This window comes from Anopheles coluzzii, chromosome 2 (genome assembly GCF_943734685.1).
Source record: "Anopheles coluzzii chromosome 2, AcolN3, whole genome shotgun sequence".
Lineage (NCBI taxonomy): Eukaryota > Metazoa > Arthropoda > Insecta > Diptera > Culicidae > Anopheles > Anopheles coluzzii.
The window spans coordinates 53325836-53350775 of NC_064670.1; the positions used below are offsets into that span (position 1 = coordinate 53325836).

Here is a 24940-nt window from a genome sequence, read left to right on the forward strand (position 1 = left end):
ACGCACGCACACACTCAGATCCACACACAGGCGCACACACACACGTAACCTGTTTAGTCTATCTCTGCTACACGCCTGAAGGCAAGACGGCACACGGTTTTGTAATGGGAACGTCGTTTTGCGATCAAAACAATGCATAAATGACTAAAAGCGAGAACAAGCAGCAAACAATGTGTGCTAAATCACCATCGACCCTTAACCAGCACACTTCGACAGCTTTTGTGTTGCTTCTTTTACTGCTGCTGCTTGGATTCACATTTCCAATCAAAGCATGCGCGCGCGCACTTGTTGGATACCGTATATACATACACACACACATACACATACCACAGATACAACGTATTTACGAAAATTTTGCGTCTTCTCCGATCCCGCCTCCAACCCATTTTTTACACCGTCCTCGCGGGTGTATTTTCACCCTCGCTGCTAGTACTTTCTTTATGCTTTGTAGCAGCAGTGCCCAAAACAAAGCGGTAAAACGTCCAGCAGTGCAAACACAAGGAACTAAATCTTACCAACGATAGGACGATTTAACAGGTGTAAGCGACAAATGATAGGGCGAAGTTCAATTGTCCTGTTTTTCACGCTATCACCAAGGGGTTCCTCAAACCAAACAGATATTACACACATTAATCTCCTACTGGCGACGGACGAAATTGCGACAAACCGACCGATTCGTTATGATCCAAATTTCTCGTGGGAGATTCCGGTGATCATGTTTCCTGCATTCCACGGCGGTACACTCTATCACCGAATGCAAGACACAACATATGTGCAAGCGTGTGCGTGAGTAAATACATATACATGTTGCTTATCCTCTCGCTTCGGGGACAATTTTCGGTACCTAAAACGCCATCGTCATCATCATCATCATCATCATCATCGTCGTCACATCGTCGTGGGCTCTGATAGTGAGAAGCATGTACGAGCAAACAGGAGCAGGATGACAGCGAGCCAAAGCACAAGAACGAGAAGGAAAGAAAGCGTGCCTTCCTTAAAAAGATAGCAGCCGCGAATAAACCACTAACCGAAAGAGACGAACCGGTTCGCAGTTTCGTGGATACAACGCACGCGATGCCGCGCTCACACCACACTTGTCCATGATATATTCCTACCTTCCCCCCCCCCCCCCCCCCCCCCGGCAGTCCGGCAACCACAACGTTTCCGGCGGGCAGCCATCACCGTGATCACATCATCCCCGACGCCGTCTCCGTTCAACAAGTTTCCAACACATTTCACAGAGGCTGCCCCCAACGCAGCCACGGTTGTCTAGTTGGCCAGTCAACAACACATGATCATTCTGCCCGACTCGCCATTGCCACGAAATACTTCCTTCAGCTCACGCCCTGTTAGGCCAACTTGGAGAAAGGATGATTCAGTGGCAAGCCAACGAACAGACCGACGCATTCCGGATGCGCTCCTGCGCGGTGACTTTTAGTGACTTTAAAGCGCGAATAAAACAATCATTCTAAACCACAACTAATCCTTCCACCATCATAACCTCCCCACCAATCCTTGTTGTCGCCCCTCACGGTGAAGCGGGTCCCTCGAAGGGTGCATTCGCTCCTGTCACCGGGATATTCACCGCTCACCAGCTCCGTTTCTCATTGCGTGAGAATTTTGCGCTCACCATACGAGTGAATACCGCGAGCTAAAGCGAGATAGCAGCAAGCCAACATAGCAATACTCTTTCTCGCTCACCCTCTCCACACAGTTTCCTCGACATTGTACAACCATGGAAGGTGAAAAGGAATACCAAATGAGAATGAAAGACGCACTTACACACACACACACACACACACACACACACACACACCCATACACAGAGCCACATACACGCAGGTACCCAGGATGGCATGGAAAAGCAAAAGTAAAAACACACGATTTTATATCCACCGCACATATCTCAGCGAGCACACACGCACACACTTGCAAACAGACCGTTCCTACACGCACAACCTGGCACGCACGCATACGGTGAGCCGCCTACTGCTGCTACACTGCCGTACGAATTCTTTCCGTTTTCCGTTAAACACACGGATTCTTGACGGTGACGTTTGTCTCGTTCGCTCAACTATCGGCCATTCCTTTTTCGCAGCAGTGGCCCGGGTCCGCTCACGCCGTCTTCAGGCACCTCATTATTCCACCTTCACGTATTATTCTCCAATTCATTCCCGTTTGCTTCTGCTTTGGAGCTCCCTGCGCTCACATTGATAATGCCCGATGATGCCGCCGATGTTGGTGTAGGTTTTGCCACATCCCCACATACTCCTACACACCCGTCCTGGCATGCCACGACCTGCCCTGCCCTGCCCTGCTATTCCCGCTGCTACCACGATCAATCGCTTCCAAAAGGGAAACTTCCTTCCGACATCGTCATCCGATCGGTGTGTTCTTGGACGGCAGACACACACCTTCCTCTCGCAACTGCCATAAGTATAGGAAGTCGTCGAGGAATGGGGAAGGGGTGGAAGAGGGAGGGGTGGGATGGAAATATGTGAGAAGCGGCCGTTTTGCCGGAATCGGTTCACCACTCACACCACTCCTTCGGCAGGGGTAGCCTGCAACTTAAACCCATTCTATGCTGCCTTCTTTTTCGCTCGTCCGCCGTTCGTCCCGCTTTTGCCCACAAGTGCTTTGCTAGGTCGGATCTTTTTAAATCAAATGCCGAACCACACCATTACCTCCACTCACTTCTCCCTGCTCACACCTAAGCGCGCACACACACACAAACACATATACACACTCAAGAAACCGAATTTGAAACGTCACAAACAGAAACAACAAACATGGCACCGTTGGAAGACGAGGGCGAGAGTTTACGCGACGCGGCGGGCGACGGCTGGTGGGCAACAACGGTGTCGAATTATTCGCGCATCACGGTGCAAAACTGAACGTAGAACGACAGAACCGTGCACCACCGCGTTCTCATATTTTGCCTACGCATTTTTCCCATTTTTTCTTTTTTCTTTCGTTGAGGTTTCACATTCTATAGCTCACACGCACACATACGCGCGCTCACACACACACACACACGTAGCGCCGGCTCTCGTGTACAGTGGCCGCTGCAGACGACGAGAAAGGGCAACGCGCAAAGGGACTGCCCGTCTGCATCGAACGCCAAAACACACATACACACACACACACCTAGCAACGCCAGCACACGCACACAGTGGTAGCGACGGCGACTACCGTCAGTTGATCTCGTCGATCGTCTCTCCAACGTCCAAAGGCAGGCCGTGGAATCCGTTGAAACAAAACGAGAGCATTAAGTTCGCACCATACTGTTGCATTTTATGGAACCAAACTTCGGATGATTCTTATCCATAGGATAAAAAAAAACCATCCACTTCACGGGACGAAAATACTGTTTTCAAAAGTAATATTTCATGTTACTTTCCGTCAACCATAGTATCCAGACCGTTTTGATTCGCTCTCTCACTCTCTCTCTCTCCCTTCCCCGCATTCGCCCCTAGTGAGTTGTTACAAGTGAGAGCGCTGCTACGAAACCAAATGATAACTTCTCACTGTGGCCGATCTTTCATTTACTGTTCATACGCTCGGATGATTGCTTTGTAGAATGTTTTGTTGCAGCACAGTAAATGCACTAAACCACCACCATTGCACTGCACCGTCGTTCGGATATCTAACGTGCACATATTGATATTACATGCCATTCACATCGTTCCACTACTATTCGCGAGAGATTCATGAACGATTGCAAGAGGGAGCGAGCAATAGAATCGAGTGAGAGATTTGACAGCCAAGCTACAGCAAACACAACGTAGTTTCTTTTCACTTTTGCACCCCGTTCTTCGCAATGAGTTGGAATAATTCCCCGAGCCACTATTGTTTTTTTCTTCACATTTTCAATCCTCAATTATGAGCATGATGTGCACCACATTTTTTTTCGCTTTCGAGTTGCTCTACCGTACAACTATCGTCCCCACATTTTCGAACCGTAAGAATACATCTGCTTTCTACACAATTAAAAACACAGTTCGCAGCGCACTTACACCGTCCGGATCGATGCTTGCGATAGCCGGAGTAAACGGCAACTATACGGAATCCAGGCGAGCGACCTGTACACGACGGCAGACACAAAAAATACCGTCCGTCCTTTCCCTCGGATGGAGCGAGCGCGTTTCTCTGGAAAAGCTTTCCACAACACAACAAACGTACACTGGCGCTGGCAGCAATCCGTCTCAGTCGTGTGCGTTGGCAAAAGAGAGCCAACACCGACCGAAAGGGTACTTCTCTTCCTTTCGTGTACGTTTGAACTGGCACCGTGCAAAAGAGATAACACCGCCCGACGACGAGTGAACACTGCCGCTCATTCGTTTTTGTAGGCGACTCGCTCCAGTACGAGATGGCGCAATCGTGAGAGCCGTTCGGCGGAGCGAGATGCACCGATTATTCCCACGTTGTGACTCTCAAAAAGCGTAGCTGCCATTTTATGTTTTCAATCTGCTTTGCGCCCGTTTTCGACTGTAGAGAGAGCAGGAAGGCAAGAGAGTGCGCGAAAGAGAGCGAGTGAGAGAAGTGTGTGAGAAGAGAGCGAGAGCGGGTTCATTTCAGGCGCACGCATCGGCAATCCGCTATAGCAACGTAGGACGATGAATTTCCCTTCTCTCCCATTTGATCCAGCGTGTTGTCTGATGTTGGGAAAATTCCCATCGGCGTGGGAAACTGTCGCTTAACGATCGCCGTTGAGCGTGGGAAAAGGGAATTTTGAGAGAATGTTTAACATTTTTCAACGGTCAACGGTTTTTCATTGGCCAACGAAAGTTACAAACGAGTCCAATCACTTCAAGCAATCGAATGTTTAATAGAAAAAAATGCAAATGGTTACAAAACAAAGTGGTTGCTTCTTCCGATTTCTCTATAGCGGTAGATTGCAATGAAAGAAAATGTAGAAGAAAAAAAACACTGTCGCTGCCGCCAAGTTGAATGAAATTTCAAGGTGTTCCACACTTATTCCGGGAACCATAGTTAAAACCAAAAGAACGTAAAAGAATTCCATTTAATCCATTTCCAAAGAGCGGCTTGTGTGCGGATGGATGATATTTCTTTCGATCGGCCGGCGGGAAGTGCTGTTTCACTCTATCATATCGAGAACGAACGATGAGAAGCACACGACAGAGCGAGAGAAGAATGTTTCTCCCACGGTTTTCGACTGCCGGTTCACTCACATGGTGCAAACAATTTTTCTCACCCTTGTACGCGCTTCTGACTCACTGCGATGACGATGCCCAGAATGGTGTGCGTGAGCGAGTGAGTGAGAAAGAACATCAAGCCTCAACCGTGTACGAACTGCAACGTATGCAGTTGAATGTTCAGAACACTATTCCATGGGGCAGACGTACGAATTTTACTGCTTTATTCTCGTTGAGTACAAATCTATCGGCTGGATGTAAAACAGAGCATGAAGAACTTTCCCCAATTTATGTACTACATATTGCATCAAGCATGGTTTGTGAACCTGTTTCTCCTAGCATAACTATCCTTTTCTCTTTCACACCCTTTAGATGCAATAGAACCGGCGTAAATAGACAGGCGGTTCGTTATTTCCTTCCGCTACCAGCATAGATGCACTTCCTGTGTCACTATTTCCGAAATAGGCCTGATTTTATAACGCGTATCTTTGTGTGAGTGTTGGTAGCTTTAAAGCGATTGTTTAAATTTCCTCTGTCTTCAAACACAGTAGTAGTACGTTTCCTGTCAGTGTAGCTGCATTTAGTTGCGCGAAACCGAAAAAAATAAATAAATGCATATATCGTCCAACCGGCAACAAAAAAAAAAACCCCCGAATGCAAGAAGGGCCAAAAAACTTCTTCTTAACGGCCAGACTCGAAGGATCCCAGGAAGTGATACCATTTCCCATTTCCTTGCCCGCCCTTGCGCCGTTTCCGTTGCTCAGGCATGGTCGGAGCTGTGGTTGTGTGTGTGTGTGTCTGTTTTTTTTATTCGCTCCGAATGTCCATACCGCTATTAAAACCGCTTCCTATTTCTCCCATTCCTGCTGCACAGTCGGTTCATTGCACGGGAACAAAACGCGACTACGAAAAAGGAAGCGCAGCCAATGTGTGTACCGAACGTTGTTTGCTGTGTGCATGTGTGCATACGTGCGCTAACAGAGCCAGCAAAAGCAAACGAGAAGGAAAGCGACCAAAATGATGCATCAAGAGAGATGCGCGAATGCATCTCATCTTCCCATGCCACTGTTGCAAACCCCCAGAATGGTGTGTGTGTATGTGTGTTCTTTTTGCTAGTTTTGTTATTGATTTTATTTTCGCCCTTCTGCCCTTCTCGCCTTCGCCTTTTCCTTCATTTGCTTTACACGGTTTCATCTTTTTTCTTCTCTCTCTCTCTCTCTCCCCTTCTCGTTTCCACTCATCACCATGGTGATTCGAAAATTTGGTTCCCATGCAAAGCACTTTCTTCCCAGGGTCTGCTCTGCATCCCTTTTAGCAACGTTTCCTTCCCAGGGAGGTGTGTTCGCTTGTTTTCTCTGGCCCATCATAACCGAACAAACTAGCTCCTGATAAGCTCATCTCGGGGGTATGGAATCGTGTTTTTTTTTGTTTTGCCTTCACAATAAAGCATGAGAATTTGTGAGTCCATCCAGCAACCGTAAGTTTTTGAATATGAATATATTAATATATGAGTATAATGTAGAACACCAAGCACAAAAAGGGGAAATAAAGGGTGTAGAATGGAAAGGTTTCAGTTTGTTTATAATAAAATAATTGTAGTTAAATTTATCAAAACAAAAGTTCAAGTAAAACGTTCAATAGTATCAGCTTTAATTACTATTATTACAGTTATTGAAATGATTATGAAAAGTTCAGTTTTTTTAACATTCTATAGATGACACAGGTAGTGGTGGGTCATACGATTCATTTCTCGACCCGACCCGGAGTCGGGTGCGAGCCAGTCGGAATCGGTTCCGACCCGTGGGTGCAACGGGTGCGCCAAGTGGCGAGTCGCTATCAAATCCAACCCGCGGGTGCAACGAGTTCAAGTCGACCCGAATGATGAGTAGGTGCAAGAAAGCATAAGCCACTCCAACCCGTTGGTGCAGTTCGGGTCGGGTATTGAACCTACCTAGACTCGACCCGACCCGAACTCGCTGCACCAACGGGTCGGAGTCGGTTATGCTTTTTCGCACCTACTCATCAGTCGAGTAGACCCGAACTCGCCTTGGCCCATTCCGACCCGAACTCGTTGCACCAACGGGTCGGAGTGGCTTATGCATTCTTGCAGCTACCGGAGTCGTTGAACCTACTTGTACCTTTCGGGTCGACTCGAACGATTCCGGGTCGCTTACGGATGGCTTTCGGGTCGACCCGCTCATCACTAGTTTGCACATGTTGCTAAAGTAATTTTTTAAAGGCATGAGACACAATGGACGTAAGATATGGACCTGCAAACAATACAAGACCACGCGAGTTAGCACACAAATTAAACAAACAAAAACGATACAAATTATCGTATCTCAACTGATAAACTTTCTCAACAGTGAAAACAGCTTATAGAAAAACGAATGTGGATCAAATGTACTCGTTCCGAAATAATTGCATACAATTTGCATACCAAACAAAACAAATACTTTCCTTTTGTTGCAGTGTATTCTTTTTTGTATTGTTATCATATAAAGGATTACAACTGAGAGCTTTTAATGTCTAACAGATTAATAATTGTTAATGCTTCCATACTCCTGCTATCATTAAGGCAATTCTTCTATGTCAAAAAGTGTAAAAAAGAACTCTCTTATATAGTACGTGATAATAATTCTGTTTAAAAAAAGCAGCCTGGCCTTCTTTCCATCGATACCACCAAAAGAACGAAGCAAAGTTAATATAGAAACATCAATTAGTAAACATAACTCAGGACAAAGACTAAAAATAATAATATATGAGATGCTAGGTACATCCATCCTCTTATTTTCCGGCCGGCCTAAATGGATCGAACCTTCTTTTACTGCTGCTGGTCTCGGTGTTTCATCTGCAGCTCAAATCGTCGATTCGTGCGTACACCTTTCAAAATCTTCAATTGTTTTGAGCGCAGTTGCTCAACCGGATGTCCTCCGACAGCGCTTGTGATCGCCGCTCCCGAGGCCCCAGCCGAAGCGGCACTTGTATCAGGTGCAATATGTTTCGGTTTAAATGTTGCCTGGAATTGCTTCAATCGGTTAGCCATCTTATCCGCATCACTTCGGATGGGCTTCTTGGCGGTGGTACTGGTTGCCGTTGTCGTGGACGGCACATGACGATCAGCCGCACTAGGTGCCTTTACTGCGGTTGACGTTGAGGGTGCTCCCTTGATACCTGACACGAACAGCCCTGCCGAGGGTACTGGTATGCCCCCACCACCAGCTGATTTGAAAAGGAAAGGTTTCGTCGTGGATGATGATGCTTCTTTTTTGCCCGATAATGGTGCTATAAGAAAGAGACATAACGGTAAAATTAAATCTGCCTAATGTCCATTTTTATCATCCTACGTGCCCCGCCGCCCTCACTTACCTTCAGCTGTGCTGGAATCATTTGTAGCGGCAACGGGTCGGGCAGGAATCTTTGTTGCCGGACTGGCCGATGCGAGTATATGTTTAGCTCGGGTCTCTTTGCGCTTCATGAAATCTGCGATCGACTCCATGCGATTGAAATGGTTTGCGTGAATGTTTTTAAAGTTCGGCAACTTGCTGATCTTGTTGTTTCGCTTCAGATCGGATGATTTATGCTCAGACAGTGAGCGCTTTCGTGGCTTGCGCAACTTTTCCCCGATGCTTGTGCCATGACTGCTCTCATTTCCTTCTGCTCGTTCTTGCTGCTGCTGGCCCTGCAAGCTTTTCTGTACCAATCGTTCGTCGATCGTTTCGACCAGCACGGTGCTGTTTGCCGGACTATGAAATGTAACATTTCTTTTCATTGTAGTATCGACTGCACTGGTGGATAGTGATCGTTTACGACCCGCTCGCTGCAGCTCCTCGTGTGTTTCGTGGGCTTCTTCATCTAACGATACCACGAGTTTGGGCGTACTTGTCACACTGCCACCTTTTTCGCTCCGCAGAAGTTCAGTGTTCTTCTCGTTGCAAAATGCCGCCACCGCCGGACTGTCCATAATTTCAATAATTTCCGGTGGCTTATCCGGTGAGCATTTGTCCGCTGATGCCTGTACAGCTGATATAGATTCTGGCGTACGTGGCGTAGCAGCAGCAGTTGCTGCTGCAGCAACAGCAACCACCGGGCGAGGAGTGTCGGCCGTTATATCAATGACAGGAACACCGGAAGACGACGACACCTGGTTCGGTTTCACGGGTGAAAACGTTTCATTCATTTCATTGACGGCAGGCATGGTTACTGTCGATGGATTCGACGAATGGTCAGTAGATTCTTCCAACATCGACGCATAGCTAGCCTCATGCGTCGGGGATGGGCTTTTGATGCACTCAGCGATATTGTTCACCTGATCCTCCAAATATTCGATTCCTCCAAATGAGGTATTCGCTAGCATCTCATCATCTTCCGGTGTCGCAACCTTTGATATGACATTTGCTGTGGGAACACCTTCGGACACTCGCTCTGACCCAGGCTCCTCAACGACAGCATTTGGAGCCGACTCATCAACATTATTCTCGGGGACGGTTTTGCAATCGTTTGTAGTGTTCATTTCATTATCTGTTGCGGAATTTGTTATGCTCTCCAGTGTTTTTTCAACTGTAGAAGTTTCTTTGTTTTGCTGCTCTAGCGAGGTTTCAATCAATGCCGCACCTTCACCTTCAACGTGCTGTTTGATCGTTGATTCTGATCTGTAATAAGATGATACATTTAGATAATACATTAATTTGGTACTTCAAAAGTAGAATAGAATGGACTCGCTCCTATTAGACAAAATCGTTTATTTGTTGCCATAAATATTATTATCATTAAATCTCTACATTATTGCTAGTACCATCGAGATCTGTGCTAGTGGCGGCTTCATGCCATGGTTAAAACATTAATACATTAATCACTTAATTAGTAAGAATAATATTGTAAAAAAATAATATTGCAATGTTTTACATTAAACATTAAAATTTCCAATCAAAAGCAATATTTAAGAAAATAGTTATAATTATACAGTTTACAATCAGTAACTACAATTACTATTTCATAATCAGCAACTGAGTATGTAATCAAGTGAAATAATATATAAATTTAAAATATTCTTCTTCTTTATGGACCATTACAGGCTTGCTAAAGTTATTCACGTCACTGTCCGAAAGCAATCATTAAAAATGTAATGTATAAATTGACTTAAAACAAAGAACTCCATTTAGCAACATCGTAGTAAACTGCCCTTAAGATAGCTGCAGACCAAACTTACCGTTCTGCTTCTGAGATGACATTATCTATTTTATCAGAACTCAATATGTCGCCTGTTTCGCCCGATGCTTCACCGTCCGGTCTATTGGGTTGTTCGTCTGAGATTACAGGTGCTGTGTCAGTTTGCTGGGAGGAGGGTGATTCATTTGTCTCTACGGGCGCTATCGACTCAACATTGTGTTCCGGTTTCTCTTCTTGTGCATTAATTTCATCCTCCTGTTTCTTTGAATCCATTCCCACTTCAACAATGTCTGCCCTTGAAACACTATCCCCATCCTTGAAGCAATCTTCCTGCTCTTTACCCTTCCCAATCTGCTGTTGTTCTTCATCGACCGGTGCTGGAGGTGTTTCATACTCCGTTTCTAATTTAGTAGCAGTGTCTATGCCCGATTCAAGAGTTTCTTTCGTTACTACATTCGGTTCTTCTGCTTGCTTCGTTCCTACGTAAACATTAGTTTCCTCAGCAGATACCCCTTCAACAGATACACTATCACCCCCAGCTTCGCCCTTTACTGCAGAATCCCCAGCAATTTCCATTTGTAAAGAAACACTTCCCTCCGCAGCTATTTCCTGTTCGACAGAGGGTGTCGCTTGTTCAGTTTCTCCCTCTTCTGGTGTCAATACAGGAAGCTTCCCTTGAGCGGACGGAACGGCAACCTTCGATTTGCGCCCAGAGGATGGTACATCATCTGTATCGAAAAACTTTTTCGGTATTATTTTCCGACCAGATCGACTGCTGCTGCCATCCTCCACTGTTTTGTCGCGTTTTGGTGTTACGCTTTCGGTAGCCTTGGCATCGCCTTTTAATTTTGCACTTTCTACCAACGGCATTTCCTTTGCTGTCGTAGGTTTACCAAAACCAATAGAAGTACGGAGGATGACCGGTTCCGTGCCGATCTGGACACAATCCGTTTGGTCGCTTGAATGATGATGATCATCCACACCTCGTCTGGTTATAAAATCATTTTTCTTCCGCTCCTTAACCTGTTGTGGGTCAATTTCCACGGGAAGGGTGGAGGCTTTTTTCGCGATTTTTGCTGACAACGGTACGCTCTTGGATGGTGTGCCAGTGGCATTAGTTTTAGCGGTTTCACTTGCATGTTTCTGTACGGTACCGTCTACGCCGCTAGTTTCATCCATTTTTTCATCGATTAATGTAGGGGAAGAGGAGCCTGTGATGTGGACAAAGGAGTCACTATCCCCATCTTCAAATCCAAACATTTTCTTCGGTTTGATTTTTCTTCCGGATCGTGAAACCGTCCCATCGGGGGTATTTTCGATTTGGACTGATTCTGCAACACTGTCCAATCCGCTGCTTTGCTTTGGTGTTTCCACCTTGGCAGAGGCACTACCCGTGTTCTTCTTTTTTGTTGGCGACAAAATCGTCTCGATGGATGCTTCGTCAGTGCTATCAACCTTTCTTTTCCTTCTACTATCGTTCAAAGCTTTACCATCCGACACAGTCGGTTCCATTGTCATTTCAAACCCAAACACTCTTTTTGGCTTAATTTTTCGACCCGAACGTGACATAGACTCTTCGGATGCGAGAGATGGGTCCTTTTGAATGACGGAATCAGGTTTATGTGATGCACTGCACGTCGAATCCGTATCCGAAATCTGTTCTTCAGATAGTAGTTTCTCCTTTTTGTCCAATCTACGGCCGGGAGTTTTTGTGACACGTTTTGATACGTTCACCTCTGACAAATCATTTTCAGTGTCCACAACAGCATCCATCTTACGACGGCCTGGTGTTTTAGGGGCCACTTGCTCCACAATGGCACTTTCAGCATGCAGCACATTTACGACCGATTTTCCAACCCTGCGCCCCGGTGTTTTCGGTACCACTAGCTCCAAAGTAGGACTTTCCTCACGCGATAGTTTTGCTGCTACATTTATCGTGGATCTACCAGCACGCCGTCCGGGAGTTGGTGCAGCTTTTATGTTATCTTTTGCATCCGTTTCCGACCCGCTCTTCCCATCTTTGTCAACTGCTACCGCCTTGGGACGGCCCAAACGGCCAGGAGTTTTTGGCGGAATTGGTTCGGCAGTCGGTGGACTGTCAGTGCGTAATGTTTTTACAGCGGAACCACCCATCAAAGATTTGGCTGCTCGTTTCCCTGGAGTCTTCGGGAGCGATTGCAGCTCCGGCACAGGGCTTTCCGGTCGTAAAGCATCGGCCGCCTCATCGCCAAATAAAGCGGTTGCAGCTTTGCGTCGGGGAGTCCTAGCCGCCAACGCTACACTCTTCTTTTCTGCTTCCGGCTCGTCCGGCACTACGGATTTGGCGCGCCGTCCCGGTGTCTTCCGCTGCTTTGCTTCGTCTTCACCAGCGTTGGTGCTGACTGCCGCCTTGGCCGGAGTTTTAGCTCGCCCGGGAGTTTTAGCAGCCTTAACCTTGGTTGGCTCTTCTCTTTCCGATACAAGTATTTTGCGAGGACTGGTTAACACCTCACTCTCGAATTCCATCAACTTGATAGGGACTTTTATTTTGCGTCCCGATTTAGAGATACCAGCACCCTCGTCGACCGTGGATGCACTTGGCTTCGGCTCCTTTGGCTCGTCCCGTTTCGGTGTGCCCGCTGGTTCTTTCACTGCTTTTCTGGCCGACGTAATGGTTTTGCGTGAGCGTCTTACCTCTTCCGGCGAAGCTGGGTCTTTTGCCGCTGCCCGCTTTCCGGGTGTACCGGCTGCTTCGGTGTCTTTCTTTGCCCTTGGTGCGGTGGATTTTCTAGTTTCGCTGGGCGATGCACACCCCGCCCGTTCTGGCGAGTCAAGGTGTGCCGGACGCCTCACCTTTCGACCAGATTTCGTGATTGCATCTTTCAAAACAATGTCTTCCACCTTCAGAGGACGCTTTTTCGGCGTCGATTCCGTTTCGGCTGAAAGTAAACATACACACACACAATTGTGTAACAACTGTTGTACTTTGTGCTCCCATGTGAGGCTGGCAGAAGTACACTCACCCAAACGATTCATCACGGATGCAGCTGACCAAAACGCGGTATTTTATTCCGAAGAAAAGTGTTTGCTCAAACGCACAACCTTACCACCACGCAACACTCTAGCGTTATCGGGAAACGACACTGTTGATGAATGATATGCACTGTTGCTCAATTATGCTATCCGTCACAAGTAACGCGTTCGACGAAACGAAGGCGCAAAAACTATTTGTATGAAGGTAAGGAGCTGTTCTTAAGGCAAAATTTTCTGCTCACTATTCGGTACTACCACCGTAGGCTGGCGTCGTACGTTTGGTCTTTGTTATTTGTCCGTTTTTTTCGTCTGCAGAAATTCGTTTGCAACCGACCAGAGTAGTTGACTAGATTGCCGTCGATGCTCTAGCGCCACATAACGGTGTTACGTATGTCAAAGTGACAATGTCGCATCGTTTGAATTATTTCAACACAACCGTTATTTTTAATGCTCATATAAATAAATAAATAAACATAATAAATGTTTCAGTAGAACCGTAAGACAGCGATTATCTAAATCTATGGAAATATAGTACACAGTTATTTATGTTTTATTGTACTATTTAAAATATTGCATTGTAGAGTTTTCATAAGTTAAAGTGAATCAATTTACGTTTATTTTTCATTCTATAGAGATAGGCTGTTTTTGTTCTATCTTCATCTTTGACCTAAAGAGCATTGTATACTCAATATGAAATAATGGTTATGAGATATGATGCTTGAAATACGCGCCAAATTGCATGTTTTCCCCAAACACATCGTCCAAGGCGGGCTTCTACGGTAACGCATAAAAACGTTACGAGGCGTTACGTAGATTCCAGCAATTGCCAAATTCGAAAAGTAACGACACCACAGCTGTCAAATTGCACCAGACAGCAAATCGCAGCAGACAGCGAGCAGAACAAGCGTGGAAAAAACGTGGATTGCGGTGTAGGAAAACGATCATCGTGAAGAGTCCTAATTGTATCGTAAAATTTCGTTTGTGAAGTGAAAGATTCGTTAATTGGTTGTGCTGTAAGTGTGGAAAACAAACATTCAACCATGAATCAGGACGAGGAAGTTCCAACGAGAGGTAAGCGCGGGTTCCTTTCAAGTGCAAAGTCTTGCCGGCAGAGCAGGAAGCGCTGATGGTTGTGTTTTTCCAATCTTTTCAGTGACTCGTGGTGCTCTTCGTCGGCGTTCGGTTGACCAGGAAGCTACCCCGCAGAAGCCGGCCGGCGCAGCCACCGGTGGTACGCCAAAGAAATCAGCCAGCACCACGAAGAAAGTTAATGCCTTGAATGCGATACAGGAGACCGAAGGCCGTCCGTCTACACCGACTGTGGGGCGCAATACGCGCCGTCGTATGTCGGAGACGTCAGATACCCCAACAATCTTGCCCAACAAGCTGGTGCAGAATCTGAAGGAAGCTGAAATCGGTGCCGAACCGGGTCGACGTTCGCGTAATACATCTCTCACGGAGGAGAACTTGAACGAGCTGAACGCTGCATATGAGGGAGCCAGCAGTGTGTTGCCAACCCGTTCACGTACGCCAGCCCGCCTCCGGGCGTCGAACGAAGCTCTGGCCTCAATGAACTCTCCACAACCGGCTGTACGTCGCTCCACTCGTCGCAACAGTGTCACCTCCGATGACGGTTCCGTACAGTCGCTTCCTGTCACTACCCCGAAGCTTACTTCCGGTTTGCGTGTGCTGAAGGATGACACCATCATCGAAGAGGACGCCAGTGATGATCGAGCTGAATCGGTATCATCGGAGGCATCGACGCGAACTACCCGACGCCAGTCGACAGCAGCGAAGAAATCAGCTTCACCCAGTCCTCGTAGAACTGCTGAGAGCCCTGTGAGTAGCGTGAAAACGGATGCAACACCACCTCGCGCAATGAAAACTCCGCGCGTATCATTGTCTCCACTAATGTTGCCCAAAGGGTCGCCACGTTATAAAAACGTTTCCTTCTGTGACGACTCCAAACAGGATGACAGCCATAGTTCTTTCCCCAAAACGCCTACATCGGTGTCGAAGGAAGTTGTCATTGTCGTGAATGATTTACGCAACTCCGATCTCAAAGGAGTGTCGCCGAAAGTGGACAGAGAAGTTAATTTGCCTGGGAAGTCGGAGCCAACTGGGGATCAATTGAAATCAAGTCCTAAGTCTCCGAAGAGCGAGAGTTTCGTAGGCGACTCTGTCCCAGAGATGAAAGCGAACGATGAATCAAGCAGCATTGCAGCCTCTCCCAAACCTGGAAAGGATACGATCGAGCAGCCTAACTCGACCAGCAAGGATAAAATGAATTCTTCATCAACTGTTCTGATTGATAATGGCACTGAGGCAATCGATAGCTCTAATAATGTCAGTGGAATTGAGTTATTGGAGTCGTCTGTGGTGGAAATTTCAGACAGCATAATGGAAGCTAACACCAGTGTCAAAGATACCAGTAGTGTAGCGAACAAATCCACTTCGGAGGGAGAGAAACTTTCACAATCTTGGTCACAATCTGTTCGACGTTCCGCTACCAAGGGCATTGATGAATTCAGCGTCCGAAAGCAGGAAGAACAGGAACGGCTGGAAGAGGAGACAGAAAAGCTTCAAAATGCACCACTGAAATCGCCTTTAAAGTCACGCTCGCCGGCAGCCAAGGCTGCATCAGCCGATGAAAGAATCGATGAAGATAACGACGATGAACTGGAAGACGAAGAAGAGGCGCAGGATAAAAATGAGTTGTTGGACGACGAGGCGGTAGAAATGGAGGGTTATGAGTCCGGCGATTCGTTGGCCAGCGATTTGAGACGCGAAATGGAGGAAAATGAAATTATGGATCAGGGTGAGGATCTGGGCAGTGAAGATACGGAAGAGAACGATGAACAGGAGGAGGACGAGGAAGACGGCAATGACTCGTGGATCGTTTCGTCTGGCGATGAGGCAGAACAGCTGAACGAGGATGAACTGTTGAAGGATACGGAAGATGAAGATCTGCAAACGAAAAACGCTAGTGTGAAGGACAAGGAAAAAACGAAAACTCCCAAACGCCGACGAATTATAGAAATGGTTGATGATAGTGACGAGGACACGAAGGCTTCGGACGAGGAACGCAAGGAAACCGCCAAGTCTCCAAAGAACTTAAGTTCCAAACGTTCGTTAACACCAGTTGGAGGCAAAGAAAATAACACTCCCACCAAAAAATTTAATCTTTCTCAAATCAATGATGCTGTTCAAAACAAGAATCAGGATAAGCTTGCCAATAATACACCAGCTAAAAACGATACCTCAATGGAATCCTCCACCGATGAGCAGCAAGTGGGTAATGGTAATGAGACCATGCTTCCAGCCACACCTGCTCATAAAACGCCCTCAAAGGATACAGGAGCTGCATTGCATTCAGCCACAAAATCATTATCGAATTCAAAGCACGGAAATGGCGAAAAGGAGGTAGCTGCAGAAGATGATGAAAACGATACCAGTGGGAATAGTGAGACAATGTTTCAGGATGCTGAGGATGGTGGGGAAACTGTGCAAAAAAGCGATGATGCGATGGAAAAAGATGTCTCCTTGTCTAAATCACCTACAAAGTCTGTCATTGCATCTCGCAAAAGTTTTCCGGCTGCTTCTATAACCACGAAGGACGTGATTGGCCGTAAAAGCCTCCCCGCGAATGCTAATATGCAAGCCGCCATCCAGTCTGAAACAGACGAAGGTGGTGAGTCTAGCCAGCCAGACGCGACTCAAAATGATGAAGTGGAAGAAGCAGAAGCTTTGGTGGAGAACGTTGAGGTTGAAAATGCGGAACATGATGATAAAACACAAGCTAAACCTGCGCCAGCCGAATTTACGCTGGATCAACCTGCGGATGAAGCGCCAACAAAACCGGGAAGAAAATCTATGCCCGCCGTACCGCTGATTTCTGCACAGTTTTATATCGGAGCATCGAAGAAACGGGCTACTATTGGTGGTGAGGATGCTCACGTCCAGACGTCAACACCGAAGTCAAATCAATCCCTTTCGGGCAAGGACAAAGGGAAGAAAACGCCAGTAGAAAAGAAGGCCACCACTGCGAACGGAGGATCAACAGTGTTAAATCCATTTGCCCAGGCCAAGAATAAGGCAAGATTGTCGTTGGATTCGGGAGCAGGACAACAGAAACCCGAGAAAAAGGATAAACTACGCCGGTCGCTGCCGTCACAGTTCGTGGAAGAGCCGATGGAGGTTGATGAAGCACCGATGAATGAGAACGTTGCAGAAAAACCATCAAAACCAGACGATGATAAGGAGATGAATGACGAAGTGGAGATTGTGGAGAACCAAGAACCAGAGAACGGCAAACAACAGTCCAAGGCGCCAAAACCAAAACGAAAGGCTCTTGAAGATTACGATCTTGCTAACATATTATCTCGCTGCAACGAGGTCATTCGTGAGGACAAAGAGCGTAAGAGGGAGGTTGCGTCCGCAATTCGTAAGAAAAAGGTAAGATAAAATGGCGTTTGTATTAGTATGACTGTTTTGTTTGTTTTTCCGGTGTCTAATTTCATAACAATTTTCATCCAAACAGGAAGAGAAAAAGCGTCAGCGCGAGTTGGAGAAGCAGGAAGAACTCGAGGCGGTCAAGGCTGCAGCTGCCGCTGCCGCTGCTGCTGGTGCTGCTGCTGCTGCTGGTTCCGGGGGTACAACAAACGTTGATGATGGTGGCTTAAACAGCAGTACAACCGGTAACGATTCCCTCAGCCAGGGTGGAGAGGGCTTAAAGAAGAAAAAGAAGAGAAAGCCCAAGGTAAAGAACTATCTGTTGGAGGAGCTGGCTGAAACGAAAAAGGAACGGTTGGAGCAGGCGCTGCGTCACAAGCTGGAAGTAATCGAGCGCCGTAAGCAGCGTAAGAAGGAGCGCCAGCTTGAGCAACAGAAACAGTTGGACAAAGAAAATGGAAACGCAACGGGCACAAGCGGCGGCATCGGAGCAAAGCTGGAAAAAATTAAAAAGAAACAAAAAGCTAAATCAAACCAGGAATCCAGTGACAAATCAAAGAATCCACCGGTACGCGTAGCTCTGTCGGCGTTCGCGGTGTTTAATCAATTGCAGAATCATCCAGAACAGGTACAATCTTTGGAAGATAAAACACAAAAATCAGAAAAATCAGAGCTGATGGCACCAGCAGTAGAAAAGAAACAGCACAAGAAATCACCCAAGAAGGAGGAAGCTTCTGATCCACAACCAGAAGCTAAAGAAGCTGCCAAGACAGATAAGGTTGCTGTCGCTGATGAGAAAGCAAAGCAAGCGAATCCCCTTAAAGACTCCGAACAAACTAAGAAGAAAAAGCGAACGGAACGTCAACTCGATGGATCCGGTCCGTCTTTCTCCGATGAGAAAATATCAAGCACGGATGTCGTCGTAGCAGCTTCTACGAAGAAGGCGACGCCGGCAGTTCAAACTCAGTCCGAGTCGAGTGTTGTAAAGAGCGATAGCAAAATCAATCCTCTCCTATCAAAATCTGCCAGTGATGGATTGGTGCAGGAAGTCGAGAAGCTGACGAAAAAACAAAAACGCAAATTAGCAGCAATGGAAACGACACCAACAAATCCGCAAAAAGACGTTACGCCCGAGGATGTCCCCGCCAAGGAGATGAAAGCGTCTAGCTTTGAAGAAGCTCAGACAAACTCTGTCGGTGCTAAGCGTAAGGAAAAGATGCGAAATCAAACGATGGTGGAGTCGGATACAGTTCCAAAGCAAAAGAAAAACAAAAAACAAACTACTCAGAACGGACATGCAGAAGATCACAGTAGTAACTTGGCTGGCGCAAAGTCAGCAAGTGCCATGCATGAGAACCACACAGATGGCCAAGAAGTGGTAGAGAAGAAAAAGAAAAAAGCGAAAAAACATCATGCAGTACAGCCAAAGATCGACACGGACCAAGATCATAGCACGGTTGACCAATCGCGCAAACAAACAGCTATCCTGGAGCGAGAATCCACCACGACAGCATCTGCCGTGCCGACTAAGAAGCGCAAGCGAGAACAGACTGACAGTCCTGCTGCAACAGTCGCATCAACACCGCGTCCGGCGAAACACACTAAGTTGCGCGTTCTGCAGCGTATTGAAAGCGGCGGCTTCTTCGAAGAAAACGTGACACCCGACAAGATACGGCTGAAGCGTAACTTTGGCTTCCAGGAGCAGCAGGCTACACCAGCCAAGCAGCTTGGCTTCAGAGTCTCTTCCCTTCTGCCGACCGATCAGAATGAGCTGCGGGCCGTGGCGTCGTCGTCCAAAACGCATACTCTGGACGGACGGATGAAGTCAAAGCACGGAGGTTCTGTCCTATCTGGACCGCCGAGCCGTAGCCTTCCGCTTCCGGTGTGGACCAGTTCGGGTGTATTCATCGAATCCTCTGTGGACGACAACGGCAACACTGATGGAAAGCAGCGAAAGCTACAGCAAGGCTCCAATCACAAGCCAGACACGGGGTATATCCAGTTGAAGGGTCAGGGAAAAGCAGATTTCCGCCTCAAAACGCTGCGGCCAGGACCAGCGACAGAAAAACCCCATCGCGTCGATCCAAGCACTACCGAACAATCTGTGCTGAACTTCAAGCGTAAACAGCTTTTGGAGAAGACAGCACATCTGCGCGAAAAGAAGAAGAGCAATCGTGTGTAGAACTCCTATGAGCGGCACACGATGATTGATCATTGCATCTTCTCTTCTATGGGTTATGTATGTACATAAGGTTTTGTTTTTTTTTTTTTTTCAATTTTTCTTCAATTATTCCCATTCACATTATCCTGTTTTATTCAACGCTCACGAAGAGCCGTAGAAATGATCGTTGATAATATTGGCTTAAAAATGAATAAGGAACTAAACTATAGAAATAGATGTTAATAAAATTGCGATAAACTCATGAGATCGTGTTGTTGTGTCAGAAAAGTTTATGAAAGAAGCTACTCCATACATGAAAGAAGATCCATTTTACTTGATCAATATGTATGTAAGTTTTATATAGAGGATCAGACAGATAGTACCGTATTTTAGCGTGTGTAAGAACCCCCCGACAAATTAATAATTTTAAACTCTTTTTACTATTAATTTTACCATGTTTAAAAGCAACGATATCAGTTTTTTTCCAAGATACAAATTTGATTCACATAGTTTTATTTGAATGATCATATCAACAACCGTTTTCGGCAAAGACATACATAGTGGATACGTGAAGGTGAAAAGCTTTGGCTGATCCATCCATTAATTGTCCAACAGTTTATGGCCGCGATACATCGATACATAGTTGCGGTTTATTTATCTCGACACATAAAACAATGTTATGGAAATGTTGAATCAAGCGTTTAAATAGATGAAATTAGGAATTGAAATGGGCTATTCTGGATTCTGGAATGACCTTCTTGAAACGGGTGAGGCAGAATAAGCAGCTTAAACTAGGATACAGGAGACGCCTAAAACAAACGTGCCCCACACTCATTAGCCTTCACGCCGTGCTCCTCTACGAACATGGACCCTAGACATCCCGGGCGGTTGAGACGGATACCTGTCACACCCTCCCTGTCGGATGTGATCGAGACCTGGCGACCAGCGGAAGGAGACCTGCAACACTGGATCAACTCTACCCAGCGTTTTCTGTGAGCAGCAGTCAAGAAGCGAGGGAAACAGCGGGCCACTCGCGTAGCCCCATATTTCAAGCGAGGAAACGATTAAGATGGTCAATTGCAAGCAAACGAGGAAGAAAATAATTTCGGAAACATGAACACAATAACGATGTTTGTCATTTCACACGGTTTATATATTTCTGCGTATGTTTCACATGCTTTTTCCGGCTAATCTTGTGTTTAATGCTACGCCGTTGCTGAGTGGAGAGCCGTAAACTGTTTCCTGCCTTTGATATACGCATACTGTGTTCTGCTGCTTTGTTTCACTACCTTATATTTCCGCCGAGTTTGGTCCGGATAGTACAATTTTCCGCTTCGATTGTTAGTTAAAGTATTTTACCCATTTCACATCCCCTCCCCTGCATGCTTTCGTCATTCAACTCCATATACCACCGTTTAGCTGGTTTTACAGTACGATAAAAGCTAAACCCATTAAATTTGTCTGTTGTTCAGTATCTTTTCCTGCAGTTATAGCTTTAAAAGTGCATGTTTAACGGTATACGTACGTAATAATTAATCAGAGTGGAACGAATGGAAAACTTCGTTGAAGGAATATCAAACCCTAATTCTTCTGCGGAGGCCTCTGGAGAAACGAAATCATAAAAAAAGGAAAAGAGGCACTCGCCCTAAACACGCGTTAGATCGATTAGCACATTATTAAATTATACAAACAAAAAACGAATGGAATCAGTCTCGTCAAATGTACACGATAAAAGGATACCGACACGCGATTCGAGAGAAGAGCATCCGATAGCTAAAAAGAGCGGTAAATACAAACAACAGATTACTACTGTACAATCAGCATCATTCTGTCTGTTCTTCGTCGCATGCTGCGATGCATATATACCACACTTCTCTGTCTCTCTGTCTATGCATCGGAGTGCTGATGTGTATGTGTGTCAAATACGCACATACTCACACACAACCATGTACGCGCGTCATCTATCTACCTGCTTCTGCTTTTTCTCTCTTTCTCTGTTCGCTAACGGACACAAATAGAAATGCAATAGAACTCTCGGTCTTTCGTTACAACAAACCGCGAAAGGGAGGTCTCTCCTGTCTGTACTCTAAAACTCTACTACCGGGGAGAGAGAAGGATGGATTCTGTTCTGCTCTGCTGTAGCGATTTCTGTTTTACTTTGTTGCCGCCGTCCTGCTCTCTTCGCTGATTGGAATTCTGCGCGTCACACTGCCTCTCCCTTTCTCTGCTTCTAACGAGTAACGTGTTTAGCTTTCATGTTTTGCCGGTTGCTTTTTCTTACGTGGTAAAAACTGTCTCTCCTCTCAACACGAATTCACTTTGCCGTATTAGAAGAAAAATCTTGTACTTCAGCTTTCTTGCCGGGAGAACCCTTCGTTATCGGTGCTGGGGGATATTTATGATCATGACTGGATAGTTTTCTCTTTTGCATATTATCGCACGACTGGTTACTTTTCTGTGTTTTTACTGTTTCTCGTTTCTTTTTCCACACATCGTTTTGTATTGTGTTTATATATGTTAATATATATATGTAGGTATATATATATATGATTTTACGTACTGCAGCTCACTTTGCCCGTTTCTCTTCTCCTTTCCACAGCTGCTTCCATCGATCAACGCACATCGCACGTGTCTGTGTACGTGAGCTGATACCGCCGCCGCGCAGTTGACATCATTGAAACACCGTTTCCCCGAGTGCCACTTTAGAAGGGCATGGAAACACCGTCACGCCGCCGGTCGTCCTCGCGGTCCCGCCGGTCATCGTTAATGATGGTATTGATCATGTCCCGTGCACGATCAATGTTCAGCTGATCGCCCATCACCGACACATTATTGGCGCCGTTCTCGTTGCGAGCCTTGTCTGTTAAGAGTTGTTTGGTAAGCGGGGAGAGAGAGTCGGGTTTGTAAAGAGAAGCAACACACACACGCACAAAACCATCTCATAACGCGATTGTCTGCCGCGAAGTAACATCTTTGGAGCAAGAGGAGGAAGTAGGAACTGGCGAATGGATGGGAAGGGAGAAGAAAGGCACAAGGAAAGTTGGATAGGCTGACGGGTGGTTCGTGTATGTGTGCTGTTGCGCGCGTACGTCGAATGCAATCGACAGAGCCGACACACTGCGCAGCACGCACAACGCACCACACGCACACACCCATGGAAGAGAGGTACGGTTATTTTACTGATTCTTCATTCTCTATCTCTCTTGCTCCAGTTCCATACCTCTTGCCCACAGAGAGGGATAATAGGGCGATAGCGAAAAGAAGGGGGATATGCCTTCACACGGGCTTCGCTACTATACACATTCAATTTCCTGCAGCCTGCTTTTTTTTTGTTTCAGCGCCGGTTACAAGCGATCAGCGTACACACAAAATGAAGAGTTCATATGACGACGTCACAGCTTGCCGTAACAGGATTGTTCTGCATATAGCAACGTTTCCCACGCAGACTACTAACATGTGAGCCATAACGGTGTACAATGTACGAACTAAACTAATCGTTCCAACAAGTACTGTAAACGTTCTGTTTGCCTTATTTTTTTTCCTCTGTCCGAGTACCGACACACTGTGTAGAGGATGCGCTTTTCGACCATTAGAAACCGGAATTCGTTTGCCAGCGCGTCTCGCGTTCCAACCAAGCAGTGCTATTATTTCAACAAAACCGAAACAACGCCTTCCCCGATACGGAAGGAAGGGAACGGAACGACGGTACGTGTGGGGGTTCGACTCGTTCCGTTTGCTGTCGAATTAACGCGCGCAGCATCCGGAGCGTGCGGGGTCTCGGGGAACCATTACTGAACAGGACAGAGCGCTGTACCACCAATAGCATCATCGTGCTGCTGCAGCCTTTTTGCCAGAGTTCTCACACATCATCCTTCTTTTCTCTACGTTACATCTTCTACTAAAGCAATCAATACACGCTTACCAATCTGCACCGACACACGGCAACGGTCCTGAATCTCACGGATCTTGTTACCGCCACGACCGATTATGAACTTAACCTTGTCGGCTTCGACCTCGAACACTTCGGTCTTGGCGGTAGCCGGGTCAATCCTCGGCGGTCCTCGGCTGCCGCCGCCACCGCCGCCTCCGCCGCCGTTTCCACGGTAGCCACCGCCGCCGCCGCCTCCACGGTAGCCGCCATCATCGTCACGGCGACCTCCGTAGCCGCCCGAGCGGTAGCCTCCACCGCCACCGCCATTACGGTCGTATCCGCCGCGGTCGCTACGGTAGTCCCGACGTTCCCGGTCGTAGCTGTAGCTATCGCCGCCGCCGCCTCCGCCACCACCACCACCGCCATAGCCGCGGTCGGAATCGTCACGTTCTCTCCAGTCTGGCATGTTTGAATTGGTTTTTTGCTTTAAATTTCCGTACTGCAGGGGATAAATGCAATTTTAAAATAAAACACAAAATTACTTCGCTAATATGCACTTCTTTCCATCGCAAGACAACTGGCTTGACTCATTGGTAAACGTAAAATTCAATACAGTTATCGAATACCAACAGCGATTTGATTTGGTTCAAACTGGAAAAACTACCAATATGCTGTTCGGACCGAAAACAAAATGGTGCCCAGGCGCGTGGAGACAAGAAAAGAGTAAGTTTTTCACACGCGCAGTTAGTGCTGGCAGCGCCGCTACTCGGATGGTGAGAGTAACAACCGAAGCTTGCCCTCTCTACACGGTGCCAAACGCACACACACATACAACGAATTTAACTTCTAATCCACACGGCGGCAGTGAGTCGCAATTGGCCATGTTTCTGTTAACTCAACGTTCAAAACTGCTAATCGTACCAAAAACAACCATTTAATCGCTTAACAAATAAGTTTTTGCTTCTAGAGCCACATTTGCCTGCTAATTACACAGAAACAAAAAAATGGTACAGTACCTGTAACGCCGCAGCTTAGCTTCCACACACAACCTTTTCTACGGACCTACAAAACGGAAATGGCGAAAATGAGCTGTTTCACGGAGTTCCCGGATAATCGAAC

At 46.6% G+C, this 24940-nt stretch overlaps 4 protein-coding genes across 7 annotated transcripts in view; 1 reads left to right on the forward strand and 3 right to left on the reverse strand.

The window, feature by feature from the left end:
* The window catches only part of LOC120961732 (protein hairless), a 33696-nt gene extending 29293 nt beyond the window's left edge, over window positions 1–4403 (reverse strand). For 3 of the 4 annotated variants that reach the window (XM_040385737.2, XM_040385734.2, XM_040385733.2), the window contains exon 1: window positions 4017–4403. The gene's annotated coding sequence lies outside the window, so the exon portion shown is untranslated. Of the gene's footprint in view, window positions 1–3960 lie in introns of all 4 variants that reach the window. The other variant, XM_040385735.2, reaches the window with a different exon arrangement.
* Window positions 4404–7593: 3190 nt separating this feature from the next.
* LOC120949834 (serine/arginine repetitive matrix protein 2) lies at window positions 7594–13671 on the reverse strand. Its single transcript, XM_040367387.2, has 4 exons — window positions 13328–13671; window positions 10366–13243; window positions 8526–9808; window positions 7594–8441 (listed from the first exon to the last, which is right to left on the reverse strand). The coding sequence occupies exons 1-4, from the start codon at window positions 13338–13340 to the stop codon at window positions 7981–7983; spliced, it is 4635 nt and encodes a 1544-aa protein (XP_040223321.2). The 5' UTR covers window positions 13341–13671; the 3' UTR covers window positions 7594–7980.
* Window positions 13672–14194: 523 nt separating this feature from the next.
* LOC120953412 (zinc finger CCCH domain-containing protein 13-like) lies at window positions 14195–20215 on the forward strand. The gene is made up of 3 exons (XM_040373310.2): window positions 14195–14408; window positions 14491–17792; window positions 17878–20215. The coding sequence occupies exons 1-3, from the start codon at window positions 14378–14380 to the stop codon at window positions 19969–19971; spliced, it is 5427 nt and encodes a 1808-aa protein (XP_040229244.2). The 5' UTR covers window positions 14195–14377; the 3' UTR covers window positions 19972–20215.
* Window positions 20216–21081: 866 nt separating this feature from the next.
* On the reverse strand, window positions 21082–24940 carry LOC120953413 (rRNA 2'-O-methyltransferase fibrillarin-like). The gene is made up of 3 exons (XM_040373311.2): window positions 24838–24940; window positions 23873–24320; window positions 21082–22810 (listed from the first exon to the last, which is right to left on the reverse strand). Exons 2-3 carry the CDS (start codon window positions 24285–24287, stop codon window positions 22653–22655), a joined length of 573 nt encoding a protein of 190 aa, XP_040229245.1. The 5' UTR covers window positions 24288–24320; window positions 24838–24940; the 3' UTR covers window positions 21082–22652.

What these genes read in the sequence shown, in the direction of transcription:
- LOC120949834 (XM_040367387.2), bottom strand. An exon ending in GTCATCTCAGAAGCAGAACG is followed by an intron (nt 9,809 to 10,365) that starts GTAAGTTTGGTC and finishes ATCTTATTACAG; the next exon opens with ATCAGAATCAACGATCAAAC. An exon ending in TGATTCCAGCACAGCTGAAG is followed by an intron (nt 8,442 to 8,525) that starts GTAAGTGAGGGC and finishes TCTTTCTTATAG; the next exon opens with CACCATTATCGGGCAAAAAA.
- LOC120953412 (XM_040373310.2), top strand. Translation starts at nt 14,378, where the DNA reads ATGAATCAGGACGAGGAAGTTCCAACGAGAG. An exon ending in CGAGGAAGTTCCAACGAGAG is followed by an intron (nt 14,409 to 14,490) that starts GTAAGCGCGGGT and finishes CAATCTTTTCAG; the next exon opens with TGACTCGTGGTGCTCTTCGT. An exon ending in CCGCAATTCGTAAGAAAAAG is followed by an intron (nt 17,793 to 17,877) that starts GTAAGATAAAAT and finishes TCATCCAAACAG; the next exon opens with GAAGAGAAAAAGCGTCAGCG.
- LOC120953413 (XM_040373311.2), bottom strand. Translation starts at nt 24,287, where the DNA reads ATGCCAGACTGGAGAGAACGTGACGATTCCGACCGCGGCTATGGCGGT. An exon ending in CCGTGTGTCGGTGCAGATTG is followed by an intron (nt 22,811 to 23,872) that starts GTAAGCGTGTAT and finishes AACTCTTAACAG; the next exon opens with ACAAGGCTCGCAACGAGAAC.